The 15,874-nt window shown below is 31.8% G+C and overlaps 6 protein-coding genes and 1 non-coding gene across 7 annotated transcripts; 5 read left to right on the forward strand and 2 right to left on the reverse strand.

Moving 5' to 3' along the window:
• Positions 1 to 218: 218 nt before the first annotated feature.
• On the forward strand, positions 219 to 647 carry EMC5 (Emc5p; the record flags this gene model as incomplete). The annotated part of the gene is made up of 1 exon (XM_041551651.1): positions 219 to 647. One exon carries the CDS (start codon positions 219 to 221, stop codon positions 645 to 647), a length of 429 nt encoding a protein of 142 aa, XP_041407585.1.
• Positions 648 to 770: 123 nt separating this feature from the next.
• Positions 771 to 1,358, reverse strand: KABA2_07S03432 (uncharacterized protein; the record flags this gene model as incomplete). Its single annotated transcript, XM_041551652.1, has 1 exon — positions 771 to 1,358. The coding sequence occupies one exon, from the start codon at positions 1,356 to 1,358 to the stop codon at positions 771 to 773; it is 588 nt and encodes a 195-aa protein (XP_041407586.1).
• A 1,276-nt stretch (positions 1,359 to 2,634) lies between these two features.
• On the forward strand, positions 2,635 to 2,707 carry KABA2_07S03454. The gene has a single exon. It is a non-coding gene; the product is annotated as a tRNA-Lys (tRNA).
• Positions 2,708 to 4,380: 1,673 nt separating this feature from the next.
• SSM4 (E3 ubiquitin-protein ligase SSM4) lies at positions 4,381 to 8,226 on the forward strand (the record flags this gene model as incomplete). The annotated part of the gene is made up of 1 exon (XM_041551653.1): positions 4,381 to 8,226. The coding sequence occupies one exon, from the start codon at positions 4,381 to 4,383 to the stop codon at positions 8,224 to 8,226; it is 3,846 nt and encodes a 1,281-aa protein (XP_041407587.1).
• A 259-nt stretch (positions 8,227 to 8,485) lies between these two features.
• On the reverse strand, positions 8,486 to 11,755 carry ULP2 (SUMO protease ULP2; the record flags this gene model as incomplete). Its single annotated transcript, XM_041551654.1, has 1 exon — positions 8,486 to 11,755. One exon carries the CDS (start codon positions 11,753 to 11,755, stop codon positions 8,486 to 8,488), a length of 3,270 nt encoding a protein of 1,089 aa, XP_041407588.1.
• Positions 11,756 to 13,008: 1,253 nt separating this feature from the next.
• TIM44 (protein translocase subunit TIM44) lies at positions 13,009 to 14,289 on the forward strand (the record flags this gene model as incomplete). Its single annotated transcript, XM_041551655.1, has 1 exon — positions 13,009 to 14,289. The coding sequence occupies one exon, from the start codon at positions 13,009 to 13,011 to the stop codon at positions 14,287 to 14,289; it is 1,281 nt and encodes a 426-aa protein (XP_041407589.1).
• A 458-nt stretch (positions 14,290 to 14,747) lies between these two features.
• RPB3 (DNA-directed RNA polymerase II core subunit RPB3) lies at positions 14,748 to 15,680 on the forward strand (the record flags this gene model as incomplete). Its single annotated transcript, XM_041551656.1, has 1 exon — positions 14,748 to 15,680. The coding sequence occupies one exon, from the start codon at positions 14,748 to 14,750 to the stop codon at positions 15,678 to 15,680; it is 933 nt and encodes a 310-aa protein (XP_041407590.1).
• Between the last annotated feature and the right edge of the window lie 194 nt (positions 15,681 to 15,874).

Consider the following 15,874-nt stretch of genomic DNA (forward strand, 5'->3'; position numbering starts at 1 on the left):
TTTTTTGCCTCTCTCTGAGTGAACCATTTTAAAAGGCGAACCAAACCCACAGTAAATTTCTAAACTTCAAGCAGAAAAGGAAGTCATTAAGTGAGTTGAAGTTCGAATCATCAAAGTTAAGTGGATGACTTGTACCTAGGATTGTTCACAAGATCTATACCATACACCTAGACGCATTTGATAATTAGATAAACTAAGGCCTAGTCCACTTTATTTGCATGTCTTTAATATCAAAAATACTTCAATTCATTGCGATTATAATAATTCTACATTCTGGATTTTCCAGTTATGAATTCAATCAAACATCAAAACACCTATCGCAAAATGACATTTTAAACAGCATAGTTTTACCTATTGATATTAAATATGAAGCAATCGCTGGTCTTTTATTGTTTATAATATCTGTCTTTGTTTCATTTGAAAAGATTGAATATTATTCTTTAAGAAGGCAAGAAGGCCATTCCATTGAAACATTATCACAAGGTCAATATCTTAAATATATTACACTAAACAAAGCCACTGATAGAGATAATATGATTAATAGTGATCCAACAGGAGATGTCTCATACACTCCAAATATGGTGCATATTCATGAAAAAAGAAAACTAATGAGAGATTGGATTCAAAAACAACAAGACGTAAATTGAAAAACCTTCATTCGTTTCGATATCATATTTTGATATATGCTAGTATATACGTTTACATTATAGAGTCTTTTTACATAGATATATATGTTTAACTCCAACAAAGTATAAATGTTTCTTTTTCTTTTAATGATCTGGCATATAGAAAGGGTTTGGCTGATTTGGTGAATTTGTATCATCAAATATATCTTCACTTTCATCCAGTCTGCTATCACTTACATTACTGCTTGCACTGATATTTCTTATGTAATTTGTTGCAGTGCCACTTTGTTGGGAGTAAGAAGGATATGTTGTAAGTGATGATCTATTTGTACCATTGTTGTCAGTTTCACTACCATGGCTCTGTACTAAATTTTGATCTATATCTAATCTATCCACTTCTGACGCAAACTGACCATTATTATACGACGTAGTATCTGCTGTTATATGGTTTGGTATGTTTCTTGTATGTTGGATAATTTTTTCATTGTTTAAATGGATAGATTTAGGGTATTCCTTATTTCCCTGCGATATATCATCATTAAAATTATCCATAGACCGTATTCCAAAAATATTAGAGCTATCTATTTCCAAGGGTTGCATATTACTTCTTCGTTGTTCCAATAATTTTGAGGCTTTCATTTGTTCTTCGAACTTTCTTGTTTCTAAATTGGCTATCATGTCAGCTATTTCATTGTCTGTCAATGTTAATCTAGTTGGTTCACGTTTCATCATAGTTACTTGATGTATAATATTGCATATATGATAGAGGTTGTATATCTAGAAGTTCCTTTTCTTTTAGAGTATGCTTCGAATCAGTTAAATACGTCTTCTATTACTAGAATCCTAAAGGTTCTTTACCTGGATAGTATTTATTTTTCAATATGAAAATAAGCCTCAGATGTTGTTCTTGGAGGATTACCTGAGAAACTAGTATTGGTAATATTCTACTTAGGCAATCAAAAGAGCTCTAGATATATGAATTGGTTGTTAAAGTATAGGTTAGAACCTTTAATATGATAATTTTCTTCTTCTTATTCTTCTTTTTTATATTTCTTTCTCATTTCTCATCTTCGATAACTATACATTAAATCTCTTACTTAGGAAGATGAAATATTTAAAGGACTGTCGCAAATCAATACCAAATTTGAATAAAACTAACATCCTGTTTCTTGTTTGACTAATTAGAGTTAAAAGGTGTTATGATATATGTATCATATATCATAACCAATCGAATTCACAATTATTGATATTTTCTTCGCACATAAAAGGATTATGGAATTCATTCTAAAACAGAGCCTTGTAATTAACTTGAAGGAACAAATTTAATTATTCGTCATATCATGGATTGTAATAGAAGATTTATATTTTCATCTTCAATTTCTATGTATTTATACTTAACTGACGAAAATATTGAATAATATATGATTTCCAAGGAAACTATAACGCCCGATCGACACTCCTCAATATATATTTCTGTCAATTTGAAAATATGGTATACTCTAAACTGCTACACATAGTGTAGCCTATGAAAAGAAAAGAAAGTTCTAAAGATTAAAAAGGAAAAGTAACATTATGTAGATAATTTAAAGGTTACTTTACTTCTAAAAAAGAATTTTGAGCCTAGGTGTACTAAATTATGAGTTCACTCTAACGTAATTGGAGGATCTAGTATTCAGACTTTTACAATATTTCAGACTACTCTTCATCCATATTCGAGTTGGTTTACATTAACTATGATGTTACAGTTTATAAGTTCTTTTCCTGTTCACAATAATTCATATTGCGGGGGCAAAGCTATTACTCTTATCATAAACTTAAAATACGAGATGACCCATATATGTTTTTTTATCATACATATGACCGCAGTACAATTCTTAAAAATAATGATATGTCCACTAAATAAGTAACTTAGGATCTTAATAAGGGACAGTTAGTGTTTATTCACCAAAATTATTATTTTTGGTTTCATCATATTTATTAAGATCAACCACAACTTTCCATAAAATAAGCCTTGTTGGCGCAATCGGTAGCGCGTGTGACTCTTAATCACAAGGTTAGGGGTTCGAGCCCCCTACAGGGCTATTTTTGAAAAGCTTATTTATTAATATCATTTTCTACGATTGTACAATTTAATAATCTTATTTTGTGTCACAATGTGTATAATTATCTTTTTTCCTGCAAGCAGCAATTAATATAATAATTATGTTAGTGGAAATTTTCTTGAAAAAGATCTAAATTTAAGGACCAGGAATATGGATGGCTTTTATTTATTTTGTTGAAATGTAGTGGCAGCGCTAAAAAGACTAACATTAGCTTAACCTATCTGAAGGAGAAGGTAACTAATATAAGTAGAATTTAGAGTGTACTGCACTGCCGTATATAGAATAACACATGGTATATACTGCATAATGTAGTATTTGTTCCCCCTACATTGGGTTTATTGGAGCTACATTGTCCACCGTTTCTATGCTCAAAAGATGAGCAGTTTAACAACAGTAACTCTGTTGAACATATTTTAAGCAAGATATTAAGAAGGATCTCTTGGATATTGAATTTAATAGTAGCTGAAATACGCTATAGAGAAGGAATAGTCAAACGTTTGATTATATCTCTTAATAGAAGAAATTATAAGGTAGCATACTTTACAATAAATTAAGGTCACTAAAATAGAATAATTGTTATCTGACTGACCTCTTATTCCCGTCCCATGGTATACCTCTACGTATTTCGGGATTGAACGAACTATATATATCATATTGTTTAATACCCACATCTTAATTTTGTAATTAGTATATTGCCCGTCAATATATAAATATTAAAGAAAGTATAAGTTACCATGGGTTGAACAACGAATAATATAGATATAATTTAACGATAGTCACGTTAACGTCAGTATTGACCAGAGATAATCGTTGAACATAACGTATCCGTATCAAAATATTTACCAGATAATTAACCTTAAATAATGAGTGAATTTATTTTCAATGTAAGTGACTTAGTGCCACCTTTGTACCTAACTCAGGGCATTCCATTCTCAATTAATTTTATAGATTAACTTATCACTAATCGTTGCAAAAAATGTGAATAATTTATTTTTCATCCTCCCCGTCTGAAATAACTAGTTATACTATTTAAATAGAGACTTAATTTCAATATTGTCTTGATGATTAATCTACTGACGTCTCTCATTCTCTTTATTGACAGTTTTTTCCTGCCATAGTAAGTTTTTATTTTGTTGTTATGCTCGCGAACTCTTTTTTCAACGTGAAGCGAGATCAACAATTTGGAGCATTTAGAGAATCGTTAAATTTTACTTGAGATGGGGAAAGAATTAAAAACTACCACTCATTTGGGCAAAAAGTGTAAGAGCTTCTCTCTCTGAATTTTAAATATTACAACTTCAGGATCTTTATTTATTTTCTTCAACTGGAAGCTGCATATTTATTACTTCTTTTTGTTTGTCTTTAGTTGGTATAATAATCTTTTTTTTTTAAAGTGTTCAACAAATAATAAACCTAAGTATCACCACAGTTTCATTATTAACTTTTTTAATTAGTGCCAAGACAAAGAAAACTTATAATTAAGAAACTGGACAATCAAGTGCAGACTGTTTGTGATTTACGCACGTTTGATCTTCTACCAAAGAAGATAATATTTTTTAACCTTATTTATTTGCTTTTGTTCTAAAAGTATATCTTTTATTCGTCGTGCCTGATAAATATCTTTGCCGTAAACCCAATACGCAAACAATACAATGGAAGATCACATTATTAACGAAAACTTAACCAATGGGAGTATAAATACGCCTGGTTCGGTACCTGTCGCCCATCCCATAAATAACGAAGAGAATAAAGATGAAATTATTCCAGAAACTGCAACCTGTCGTATATGTAGAGGTGATGCAACACCAGATAATCCATTATTTCATCCATGCAGATGTAAAGGTTCTATCAAATATCTACATGAACCATGTCTATTAGAATGGATCAATGCAAGACATATAGATATTAATAAATTAGGTACCTCTGTAGAATGTGATATTTGCCATTATCCATTTCAATTCAAAACTACATATGATGAAGATATGCCCGAAAAGATACCTTTATCATTAGTAATTGTTAATAGTTTTTCTGATGTACTTAAAACATTTCATTACCACTTCACTTTATTAGCGTTTATTATCATGATTGGTTTGGGATTCCCATTGGTTTGGAATTTTTTTGGTAAATTGTACACGTTTATAATGGATGGTAAAATGCCATATGAGGGGAATTTCATGAAGAGCATAATATTTGGTTATGAAGAGAATGTGCCAGATGATTATACATATACTTCAGTTCTTACAGCACTATTATACAATCATATTTTTTCATTGTGGCAAATTATATTTACTGTTATCTTACACTTAGCTATATATTTCCAATATGATATGATTGTGAGAGAGGATATATTTAACAAGATGATATTCCATAAGATCGGCCCAAATCTTTCAATTGATGCTCTGAAGGCTCGTTTAAGAGAAAGATTCCCAATGATTGATGATGATACTTTGGAACATGTGGCAAGAATTGTCTCGCAGAGAGAAATTAGAGAGAATGAAGCAAGAAATCTTCAAAATATGGAACTTGATGATAATGTCGATGTAATAGCAGAAGAACAAGAAGAGCAGGTTGAAGAAAACACTGACGATGAAAGTGATGCTGATTTTGTGCCAAGCGATAATGATACCCAGAGTGATTCTGATTTATCTGTTGATGATAGAGTAATTGATGAGGATGAACTAATGAGACAAGAAGTTGAAAGAGGTGTTGAAGGCGATAATTTTCAACTAGAACATCCAATTGATAACATGGTTAATCTACAAGCACAGAGACAATTCGACGATATTTTGGACCGTCATAGAAACCTTAGAGCACATAATATTCCTGTGCTTCAACCTGAGGATCAAGAACCAGTGGTACCACAAGAGGATCCTGTCATCAACCCGTTTGAGAATGGAGATTTTGGTCTGGCTGACAACGAAAATGAAGAAGGACGTCAACTGGGTCCACTTTGGATTAACTTACAGATTAAGTCAAGTAACATATTTCTTTACTTTGGGCTATGTGTGGGTTTTGTTTGTTTTTATATGCTGGTAGCCTATGGAATTCCAACCACCGTAGGATATATTTTAATTAGAATTTACAATGTTATTTTACAATTGGCTTATAATTCGATTTGGTATTTGATTCATTATTGTAAATTTAACAGAGGATACAGACTTATTTTAAATAATGTCCCGGGTTTAACCTACAGCGTGGATTTTATCTCCAAGCGTTTGGTACTACCAGCGTTTAACTTCCTTTCTACGTATTACCTAACAACATCCAAAAATTCGACATACATGAGAGCCATACCATCAGTTGTTACTTTCATGACAACAGTAGTCATTATTTGTGTGTCTTCAGAAATATTAGGTAAAGGATACTCTCGTTACAATAGCATGAACGACAAGAACAGAAGATTTGCATTCCAATTATTATTTGCATTGAGATGCACTTTTAAAGTATTTGTTATCTTCTTCATTGAGCTAGCTGGGTTTCCTATTCTTGCTGGTGCCATGTTAGACTTTTCATTGGCCTGTCCTATTTTAGGTAAAGCCACTGATTGGCTATTTTTCCCAAGCACTTGTTTCTTCAATTTTCAGATATTATTGGAGTACTGGTTAATAGGTACCTTATACATGTACTGGTTTGCCAAATATATTGGCATGATTAGGAAAGATATTATAAGACCTGGGGTTTTATTTTTTATTCGTTCGCCTGAGGATCCAAATACTAAGATATTACAAGATAGTCTAATTCATCCAATGAGATCCCAGTTATCCAGATTATTTTTATCGATGTTCATTTATGCTGTGTTTATCATTCTAGGGTTTGGTTTAAATACTAAGGTATTGTTTCCAATAATCTTGAAATCTCAAATTTTGAAAACACCAGATGACTTCCTAGATGGTTATGTGTTTAACAAAATTACACTGATAATCATTTTTTATTTCACCAAAAAAATAATTGAAGCTAATCCAAATGTTAACATCCTTGTGAAAAATTACTGGTCTAAAATTTTTGAAGTATCCTCCAGAAAGTTGCGTCTTTCATCTTTTATCTTGGGTACGGACTATGCTTCTGAAAGAGGTCATATTGTTTACCGTAATATTTTTTACAAATTATTTTCGTCCAAAAAGGCACAATGGTCTAATGCAGATCTATATACTAGTCCAAAGACTCCCTCAGTAGCCTTAAAGCTTTTCAAAGAAGATCAATCTATTCATGCGTATTTTGTTCCCGATGGGTTATTGATGCGTGTTCCTTCATCTGATATTGTTTCTAGGAATTATGTTCAAACAATGTTTGTTTCGGTTACAAAAAGTGACAAATTATTGAAACCGCTTGATTTAAAGAGGTTAAAGGAGCGTAATTTGAAAAATGCGGGTGAGTTCGGCTATTTAGAACAACAGAACACTGATTTTGATGAATATTTTATTTGTTACGTACCGCCTAACTTTACAGCAAGGTATACAGGTCTGTTGGTTCTTATGTGGTTTTTTGCCTCAGTTCTGATTATAAGCACTGCTATTGTCTCACAGTACCTTTTCAATTCTTTGACTCTAATTCTATTCCTACTGCCATCGAAATTATTAGGTTTTGATTCATCTTATACCTCGTTGTTGAAAATTGTACTTGTTAGCTATAAACAAGCTAATGTTCATTATGTCTGTTTGGGTGCTATTATCATGTCATTCATATTAGATTACTATAAGAAACATCATTTATCTAAGTATTTTTTCGAGCATAGGACTGCAGAAGAGAATGCCAATGAATTACAAGAAAATCAGGATAATGCAGCTGAACGAGACTTTGGTATTCGTCCAGAACTAGAAGAGTTGATTGTTGATAATTTCATATCAAAATATGTTATTGGACCTCAGTTATTATGCGCTTATGGTGTGATTGAGTATCTACTTTTAGGATTTGGATATAGTATTGTGATTCATATTTGTATCGCATATATTGAATTCCTCGTGACAGGAGAACCTATGGTTGTGGATGCGGATCGTATACAAAAAGCTATTCATTCAAAATTGTATATTTTTATTGTTTTCTGCTTTTTCCGCCCAATAATAATTAGATCCACTGCTATTGGTAATGGTATAAGGACAAATGGAAATAGAGGTTTTATTGTTTCCTGTAGGGAGCAATGGAATGCTATTGTTAAACCTCAATTAAAGTTTGTTGTGCGTTGCTATATTATCTTCTTCTCGATTATATTATTTACTTCAATTTTTGAATACACTTTGGATACGGATCATTACAGTTCATTTATGAATGCCTTGAAATTTATTATTCTCGGTAGATTAAGATCTATGAATTCTAATGTACCATGGACATTTCCGCAACATTTGACCTTCATTTTAACAATTGCTTTCATATTCTCGCATGGAGCATTTGAATTATATGGGTCGATAAATAAATGGTTCAAGTTGTTCACGCAAAATGTGAAAGACGAAGTTTATGCTAATGGGAGATCATTAGAAAATTATGGAACAGATACAGTACAATAAAATATGTTATGTCAAAACCCCATATTTTAACGTGACACCAAATGGCGTACTGTTTTCTATATCGTCAAGTAGATATATTTAATATTTATAAATGATTTGATATATAAATTTATACACTGTAAAAGTGTAGCAATTCATCTGATATAGTTTATGCGATAAATAATTGTTTTGTATGCTAAGTAATATTTAGATATGCGCGAAAGTAATATGAATAGAAGGCAAAGCTCAGCAGACTCTACTTAGATTTTACTATTGTAGTTTACTCCAAGTCAGACGTATTGGAGAAAATTGTTGCTGATGGATTGTTATTATCTTCCTTTTCTAAGAATTCTAATCTTTCCCTTTTTGACGGAGAACTCAAATCTATAAAATTTGAAGAGTCATTATTGTATAACTCACGATTAATATTGTTTTTAATATTACTAATATTATCATCTGATTGAGAGCTATTACCATTATTGGTGTCAGGTTCTGACGTCACGATATTGTTTCGATATAAGGATATATTGGAACTCTGTCCTATAAGATTAACGTCGTCATCCTTATCGATATCAGAAATAATTATATTTTGATATGAAGTGTCGGAATCCTTATTATTCTTATCTATATCATCTAAATAAGCATTGTTTGTTGAGGACAGTTTATTATTACTCATTTCATCGTCGGTTATATTCTCTCTGTAATCTTTATCCGATAGAGTAGGAGATTTTTCGTTTCTAAATCCCAGTACTCTTCTTTTTAAATTTTTTGGAAAATATTTAGAACTAATTCTTCCTTTTGTCTCGTTAATTGGAAGAGAAATGATATTCCCGGAAAGAGATTTTTCATCATCAGAATCAATCGTGTTGTGTTCAGCTGAGGTCGGAGTAAAAACTTTGTTGCCAATAATTATAGTTTTCAGATTTATTTCGATTGGTTTTTCAGTACTTTCTGCACCAATATCTTCTGTTGATATATGACGGATATCATTTTCAAATGTTTCAGCATTACCTACTGGGCTTGGTGGAACAGAGGAAAGTTGATTCGTCTTTGAATCATTTAATGCATCATTGGTTAATAGATTAGAAGTTTCATTTTCATCAATTTTATCTTCAACATCGTCTTCTATCTCTTTTTCATTTTTCTCTTCACTTATATCTTTCACCTCATTTTGGGTACTACTGATGATATTAGTATGATTCTTTTCTTCTGAATCACTATTCTTCTCGTCTTGTGGACTGTTTTTTCCCTCTTCAATTTCAGTGCCTTTTTCCTCGTTATCCTTCTGTAATTCAGGAATATTTTCAATAATTTCAAGGTCTTCATCTTCATAATTATCATCTTCATCCTCTGAATCGTCGTTATTTTCATTATTTTCTTTCATCAACTTAATTTGGGTTGCTTGTAAATCCCATAAGAATTTTCGTAATTCTTTTCTAGCATTGTCGTTTCTCTTACTTTTTTCAAAGTATTCATTTACTAATTTTGAAGCCTCCTTATTTTTACGACTTATTGAATTCCAGACATCGACAGTCTCCTTCGGATTCTCAAAAAACTTTTTAATTGTTAAAATTACATGAACACCACAATCACTCATATTCGGTTGTTGTGGCACGAGACAAGTTTTCATCTTTATCCAAGATTTATCAACGATTAGAGAATATTTGTCTTCGGCGTATGCAATTAAAAAATCCTTAATAGGGTCCAATTCTCTAGAATGGATGCCTCTCAGGGAATCAAACGTTAAAATTTGAACAATTGGTGCTACTTCTGTTATGTCGTCAGAATGGAGAACATTATTATCATCATGTCTATCTGTTTCTCCAGTCTTGACGGGCCTGTTTTCATTATATGATGTTGTAGTGCCTTCATTTTCTTGAGTCTTTTCGCTAGTCTTTTCGGTATTATCGTTTACTGGGGTAGGGTCCGTTGTCTCCCCCTTTTGCTTTACCACTAAAAATTTAAATAGAGCGTCCAAGTTGTATATAATACAGCCAAACCAATGATAATTGACATTAATGGGAATTATTATAAATTTTTTGGAAAATAAATCTGAATGTTGAACCCATTTCTTAACGTTTTCGTAATAATTATGAGGGTCACTTATTAATTTTGTATAAAAAAAAGATGACATTATAGATGCCTTATCTTTTTGAATTATACCTTTTGAAATTGATTCTGTGACATAATATTTTGTGAAAAAATCAATCAATGTATCATTTATCCAATCATTATTGTAAAGACATTTAAAATCTTGATTAGTAATAGTATATTTGCTGTCATCATTAAATTTATATCTCAATTTCGGTTTAAACAATTTTGGTTTCTCTTGATGTCCTTCTTCCTTTGAAATGTCTTCAATATTAATCTTCTTCTGAATTCGATTTGATTTTCTTATGTCAGACAGTTTATGATCGTTTAAAGAAGGTTTTGAATTACTGTAAAAGGACCCTGAGGATATACTTGTTGGTCCCGAGGAACGAGAATCGTGTGATTGATTTTTGGGTATTTGAATAGAGTATCCAGATTTGGTTAGTGGTCTGTGATTTAAAGAAGGTGTCGATTTATTTTGTAAGGATAAAAAATTCTTACTTAAAAAGGATGCAGGTAAATCTCTCTTCTTATTAAATTCATTAAATATATCTCTTGATGTTTCATCAGCTATTGATCTGAATTTTTCTTTTGATAATTGATTATTTCGAATTGTAACTTCGTTTAAAATGTCTGTATTAGTCTTTAATATCTTAATATTATATGCAGCTTTACTTTTAACAAGGTACTGATTAATCTTATTCAATTTTCTATCATCATTATTATTATTATTCATATTTGACCAATATAAAATTTTAGTATGTCTTGTTTCATTATTTTCTATACTACACGTTCGTATTTTCTTAAAGATAAAGGCAAAGCATGTATATTTTCTATCAAACATGATAGTTTCACAATCTCTATTAAAATCAATGTATAAATCAGGTAATTCTATACTTTTGTAAGTGAAATGGATATATGGGTTAACACTATTATCATTAATAAATGTCATTAGTACTGGTTTTCTCTTAACGTTGGAATTTTTAGTTATCGTTAAAATTTCTAAAGTTCCTGGAATCTTATATTTAGTTGAATCTCTTTTAAAGAGTTTTGAACGACTTGGCGAACTGCTTACTGATGGAGATGAAGAACCTTTCAACAATCCATTTGATTTATAGTTTGTACGTCTTCTTTTCAATGGTGATGATCCATCCATAGAATCGAATTTTTCATCAATATCACCATTATCAATGTTATCTGTTGTCACTACAACATTCTCCAGAATTCTTCGCGATGAATCTCTGCTATCAGCTATAGGGGAACTAGGTATAAAATTTTTTGAAGTCATGTCATTGATTTCTCTTTCAGATATTGGAGTACTTCTTCCTTTATTGTTGTATCTTGTTGATAAACTATGTAGATTCTTATAAATATGTTGTGATTTCATTTGTGGAGGCGATGATAAATGGTCTATAGGCATCGTACTAGAGAATGATCTCTTAGGTCTTCTCCCTGACATTTTGTTTTCCTTGACAGCCTAATAATGAGAAAAGGAAGAGGATGTAGAATGTAGTTGATTTCACAAAGGTAGTGATAAGATGGAGATATGTGTGTATGTGTGTGTGTGCAGAGGTGGGATACTAATGTTCCTATTCAGTATAACGTATTATTATCAATGTAAATATGTCACTAGCGATGGCGTTACCGCTACGTTTGTGTGATATGATTAGTATTTAAAAAAAAGTTGATCCTCGTGTTAAGTCTAATTAAATGAGAAAGTAAAGAAAGTTCTACAACTTTGAACATCAAAACTAAAGAATAACTCAAGACAAAGAAGATATATATCATAAATATAGAAATTTTAATGTAATTAAATACAAGGTAAGGCGTTGTAATATCAAGTTCAGATTGATTTAGCAACGCCTATCTGTAGGGAGGTTCTGGGTAATATATTTATATTAGGCACAAGACATCTCACTTTTGCATTTCATTTCAAATTAGAAAGAAGATAAGAAAATTTGCAAAAGCTATTGTAATAAATGTAAATATGAGGTAATGAAAGTTAAATCGAACAAATCCGTATGCCAATAAGTATATAGGGATGTGATGATGAATGGGCCTGTTAAAGAAAATAGTACGCAACTAGTAAGTTAATCGATCTATTACAATAACATCAAGCCACAAATTCACATATAAAAGACTCTCTCCATCTCACAGATATCTCTTCCCAACATTGTTAAAATGTATGTGAATTTCTAAACTAGATGTTACAGTCTCTCGAACCAGCTTCCTTAAATACTTCTTATTAATCAATCAATCAATCAATCTTGGTGCGTTGCGGTATTAGCTGCGCAGTTCTTTTGGCTTTGCGAAAGGGCCGTTTTCGCAACAATTTTCGCTGGTGGTGACCGGTTGAAAATCGTTGGGCAGTTGCGAATTTCTTCGAGTAACAGAGAGAGAGAGAGGGAAGTTGAACAAACAAGTTGGGCAAGCTAGTGGGTTGATCGATCTCTGGCGACTCGGTAGCGTAGTTAGTCATAGTGGTAACTTATATTTGCAAGTTCGTATATATGTATATATATGTATATAGATGGTATATGTCGGTACTTGGTGACTGGGAAAGACTGTCGATATACAAGCAAGCTAGTGTTCAAGGTACGTTCGTTCTGTGTTTTGCATACAATATCATAACTATAGTATCCGTTTATGATCCACTACCATCTTTAACAATACTTCTCAATACAAAATATACTGCTTTTTTTAAAAAAAACTATGCTTAGAACACAAGTTTATAATATACCCAAGAGGACTACCTCGTTGAATGTTAGACCATTCCTTACTGCCGTACATTATTTGCATACTAGTTCTATACAATATGATAAAAATAATGGACAACGTTCTCCAATTCAAGTATTTAGGGACACATTCAAAAATGAATGGAAGAAATCTCAAGAATTACAAGATAATATTAAGACTTTGCAGGATGCTTCAGGTAAACTAGGTGAATCAGACGCTTATAAGAAGGCTAAAGAAGCCTATATTAAGGCTCAGAAAGGTTCTACTATTGTTGGTAAGACTTTGAAGAAGACTGGGGAAACCGTGGAAGATATTGCTGTAAAAGCATGGGAATCTGATATAGGTAAAAAGACTAGAGAAGTAGCTAATGATACCGCTAAGAAATTAGATGAAAGTTTCGAACCTGTTAGGAAAACTCAAGTGTATAAAGATGTCTCGGATGTGATCAATGACGGTAGCAGTAGTACTAGATATGGTGGGTTTATCACAAAGGAAGAAAGACAAAGACTTAGAGAAAAAGCTTTGGCATCAGGTGAACGAGTCAGAGCTGTTAAGAGTAATGACGAAGCAGGTACTGCATTGGTCTCTACAAATATTCAAGCTAAAGAATCCTTTGGTAAGAAAATTGACGATTTTTCAGAAAATACTACTGTAGGTCAAGGTTTAAGTTTTATGAAAACTAAATTGTGGAATGAAAGTGAAAATCCAATGATTGTTGTAATAAGAAAAATTAGTAATAAAATTGGTGGATTCTTCGCAGAGACTGAATCTGCTAAAGTTTATAGTCAATTTAAATTGATGGATCCAACTTTTAATAGTGCAAGTTTTACTAAACATTTAAGAGAATATATCGTACCAGAAATCTTAGAAGCATACATTAAAGGTGACCAAAAAGTCTTGAAGAAATGGTTAAGTGAAGCTCCTTTCAATGTTTACGCAGCTCAACAAAAAGTATTCAGAGAACAACAAATCTTTTCTGATGGTCGTATGCTAGATATTAGAAACGTTGAGATCGTTAGTGCAAAATTGTTACAACCACAAGATATCCCTGTATTGGTTATAAGTTGTAGAGCTCAAGAGATCAACTTGTACAGAAAGTCAAAGACTGGAGAAATCGCAGCAGGTAGTGAAGATAACATCCTAATGAGCACTTATGCCATGGTCTTTACAAGAGATCCTGAACAGATCGATGACGATGAAACTGAAGGTTGGAAGATTCTAGAATTTGTACGTGGTGGTTCAAGACAATTCACTTAAACAAAAACGAAGAATAACTTGATATTCAAGTTTGAATGTGTTTGTTTTTACTATTACGAATACTTTTTTTTTTTATTATTCTCTACTATGAAAGAGATAATCGTCATTAATCATACATCATTTGTTCGATGATTTATGTTCATTCCATATAATAATTATAATATACTTTGTAAATATGTGTTATACCAATTTATTTTATCAATAACTTGAACTTTCGTCGTGTCGAGCGATCTTCTTTTATACCGTACGTTTTGTATAGTTTACATCTTTTTTTTGGTCTGTTTTTTTTTCCACCTTTAATAGTAATATTGCTGAAATAAGCAATATTACTGTATAAACAGTAACACATAAAAAAGAGAGAGAAACTACTCACATAAGAGATACTATTAAGCTAATATTCTCGTGGAAGGATATAAGAGGGGCTGATTCTGAATAAGCATAGAGAAGTATTTCCAAAGATGAGTGAAGAAGGTCCACAAGTGAAAATTAGAGAAGCTACCAAAGAAAATGTCGATTTTATTCTTTCTAATACAGATTTGGCAACGGCAAACTCTTTAAGAAGAGTGATGATTGCAGAGATCCCTACTTTGGCTATCGACTCTGTAGAGATAGAAACCAATACTACCGTCCTAGCCGATGAATTTATAGCTCATAGACTGGGTCTTATCCCCTTACAAAGTATGGATATTGAACAACTTGAATATAGTCGTGATTGTTTCTGTGAGGATCATTGTGATAAATGTTCAGTGGTATTAACTTTACAAGCTGTTGGTGAAAGCGAAAGTACAACAAATGTGTACGCAAAGGATTTGACGATTGTTTCGAATTTATTAGGACGTAATATTGGACATCCAATTATACAGGATAAAGAAGCTAATGGTGTCTTGATTTGTAAATTAAGAAAGGGTCAAGAATTGAAATTAACATGTATTGCAAAGAAAGGTATTGCTAAAGAGCACGCCAAGTGGAGTGCTTCTTCTGCTATTGAATTTGAATATGATCCATGGAATAAATTGAAACATACACAATACTGGTATGAACAGGATGCATCAAAGGAATGGCCACGCTCTAAGAATAGTGAATATGAAGATCCTCCAATCGAAGGACAAGCATTTGATTATAAATCAAAAGCAGAGACCTTTTATATGAACGTCGAAACTATAGGGTCGATTAGTGTCGATCAAGTTGTTGTTAGAGGTATTGATACATTACAGAAGAAAGTAGCATCTATTCTGTTAGCACTGAATCAAATGGATCAAGAGAAAGTTAATTATGCTCCTAATGGTCCATCTGGTATGAACAATGGTTCCATGACTGAACATGAAGATATACCAATGGGTGGTAGAGAACAAGACCCTTACGGTAGTGGTACCGATATGGGTGGTTGGTGATGAATTACTCGAAGAATGGAGTAATGAAATAAATAAACGAGGTTGGTTAAATATTACTAACTATTCTCAGTTATGCATATATGTACTATTTTTTTAATCAAATTCAAAAAGAAAATCGAAAAAAAGAATAATAGAATAATAGAATTTTGGTAAAATATTTAAACTTAAATATATTTACATTAATAACTTGATTA

This window comes from Maudiozyma barnettii, assembly GCF_903064755.1.
Source record: "Maudiozyma barnettii strain CLIB 1767 genome assembly, contig: KABA2_07, whole genome shotgun sequence".
Taxonomy (NCBI): domain Eukaryota; kingdom Fungi; phylum Ascomycota; class Saccharomycetes; order Saccharomycetales; family Saccharomycetaceae; genus Maudiozyma; species Maudiozyma barnettii.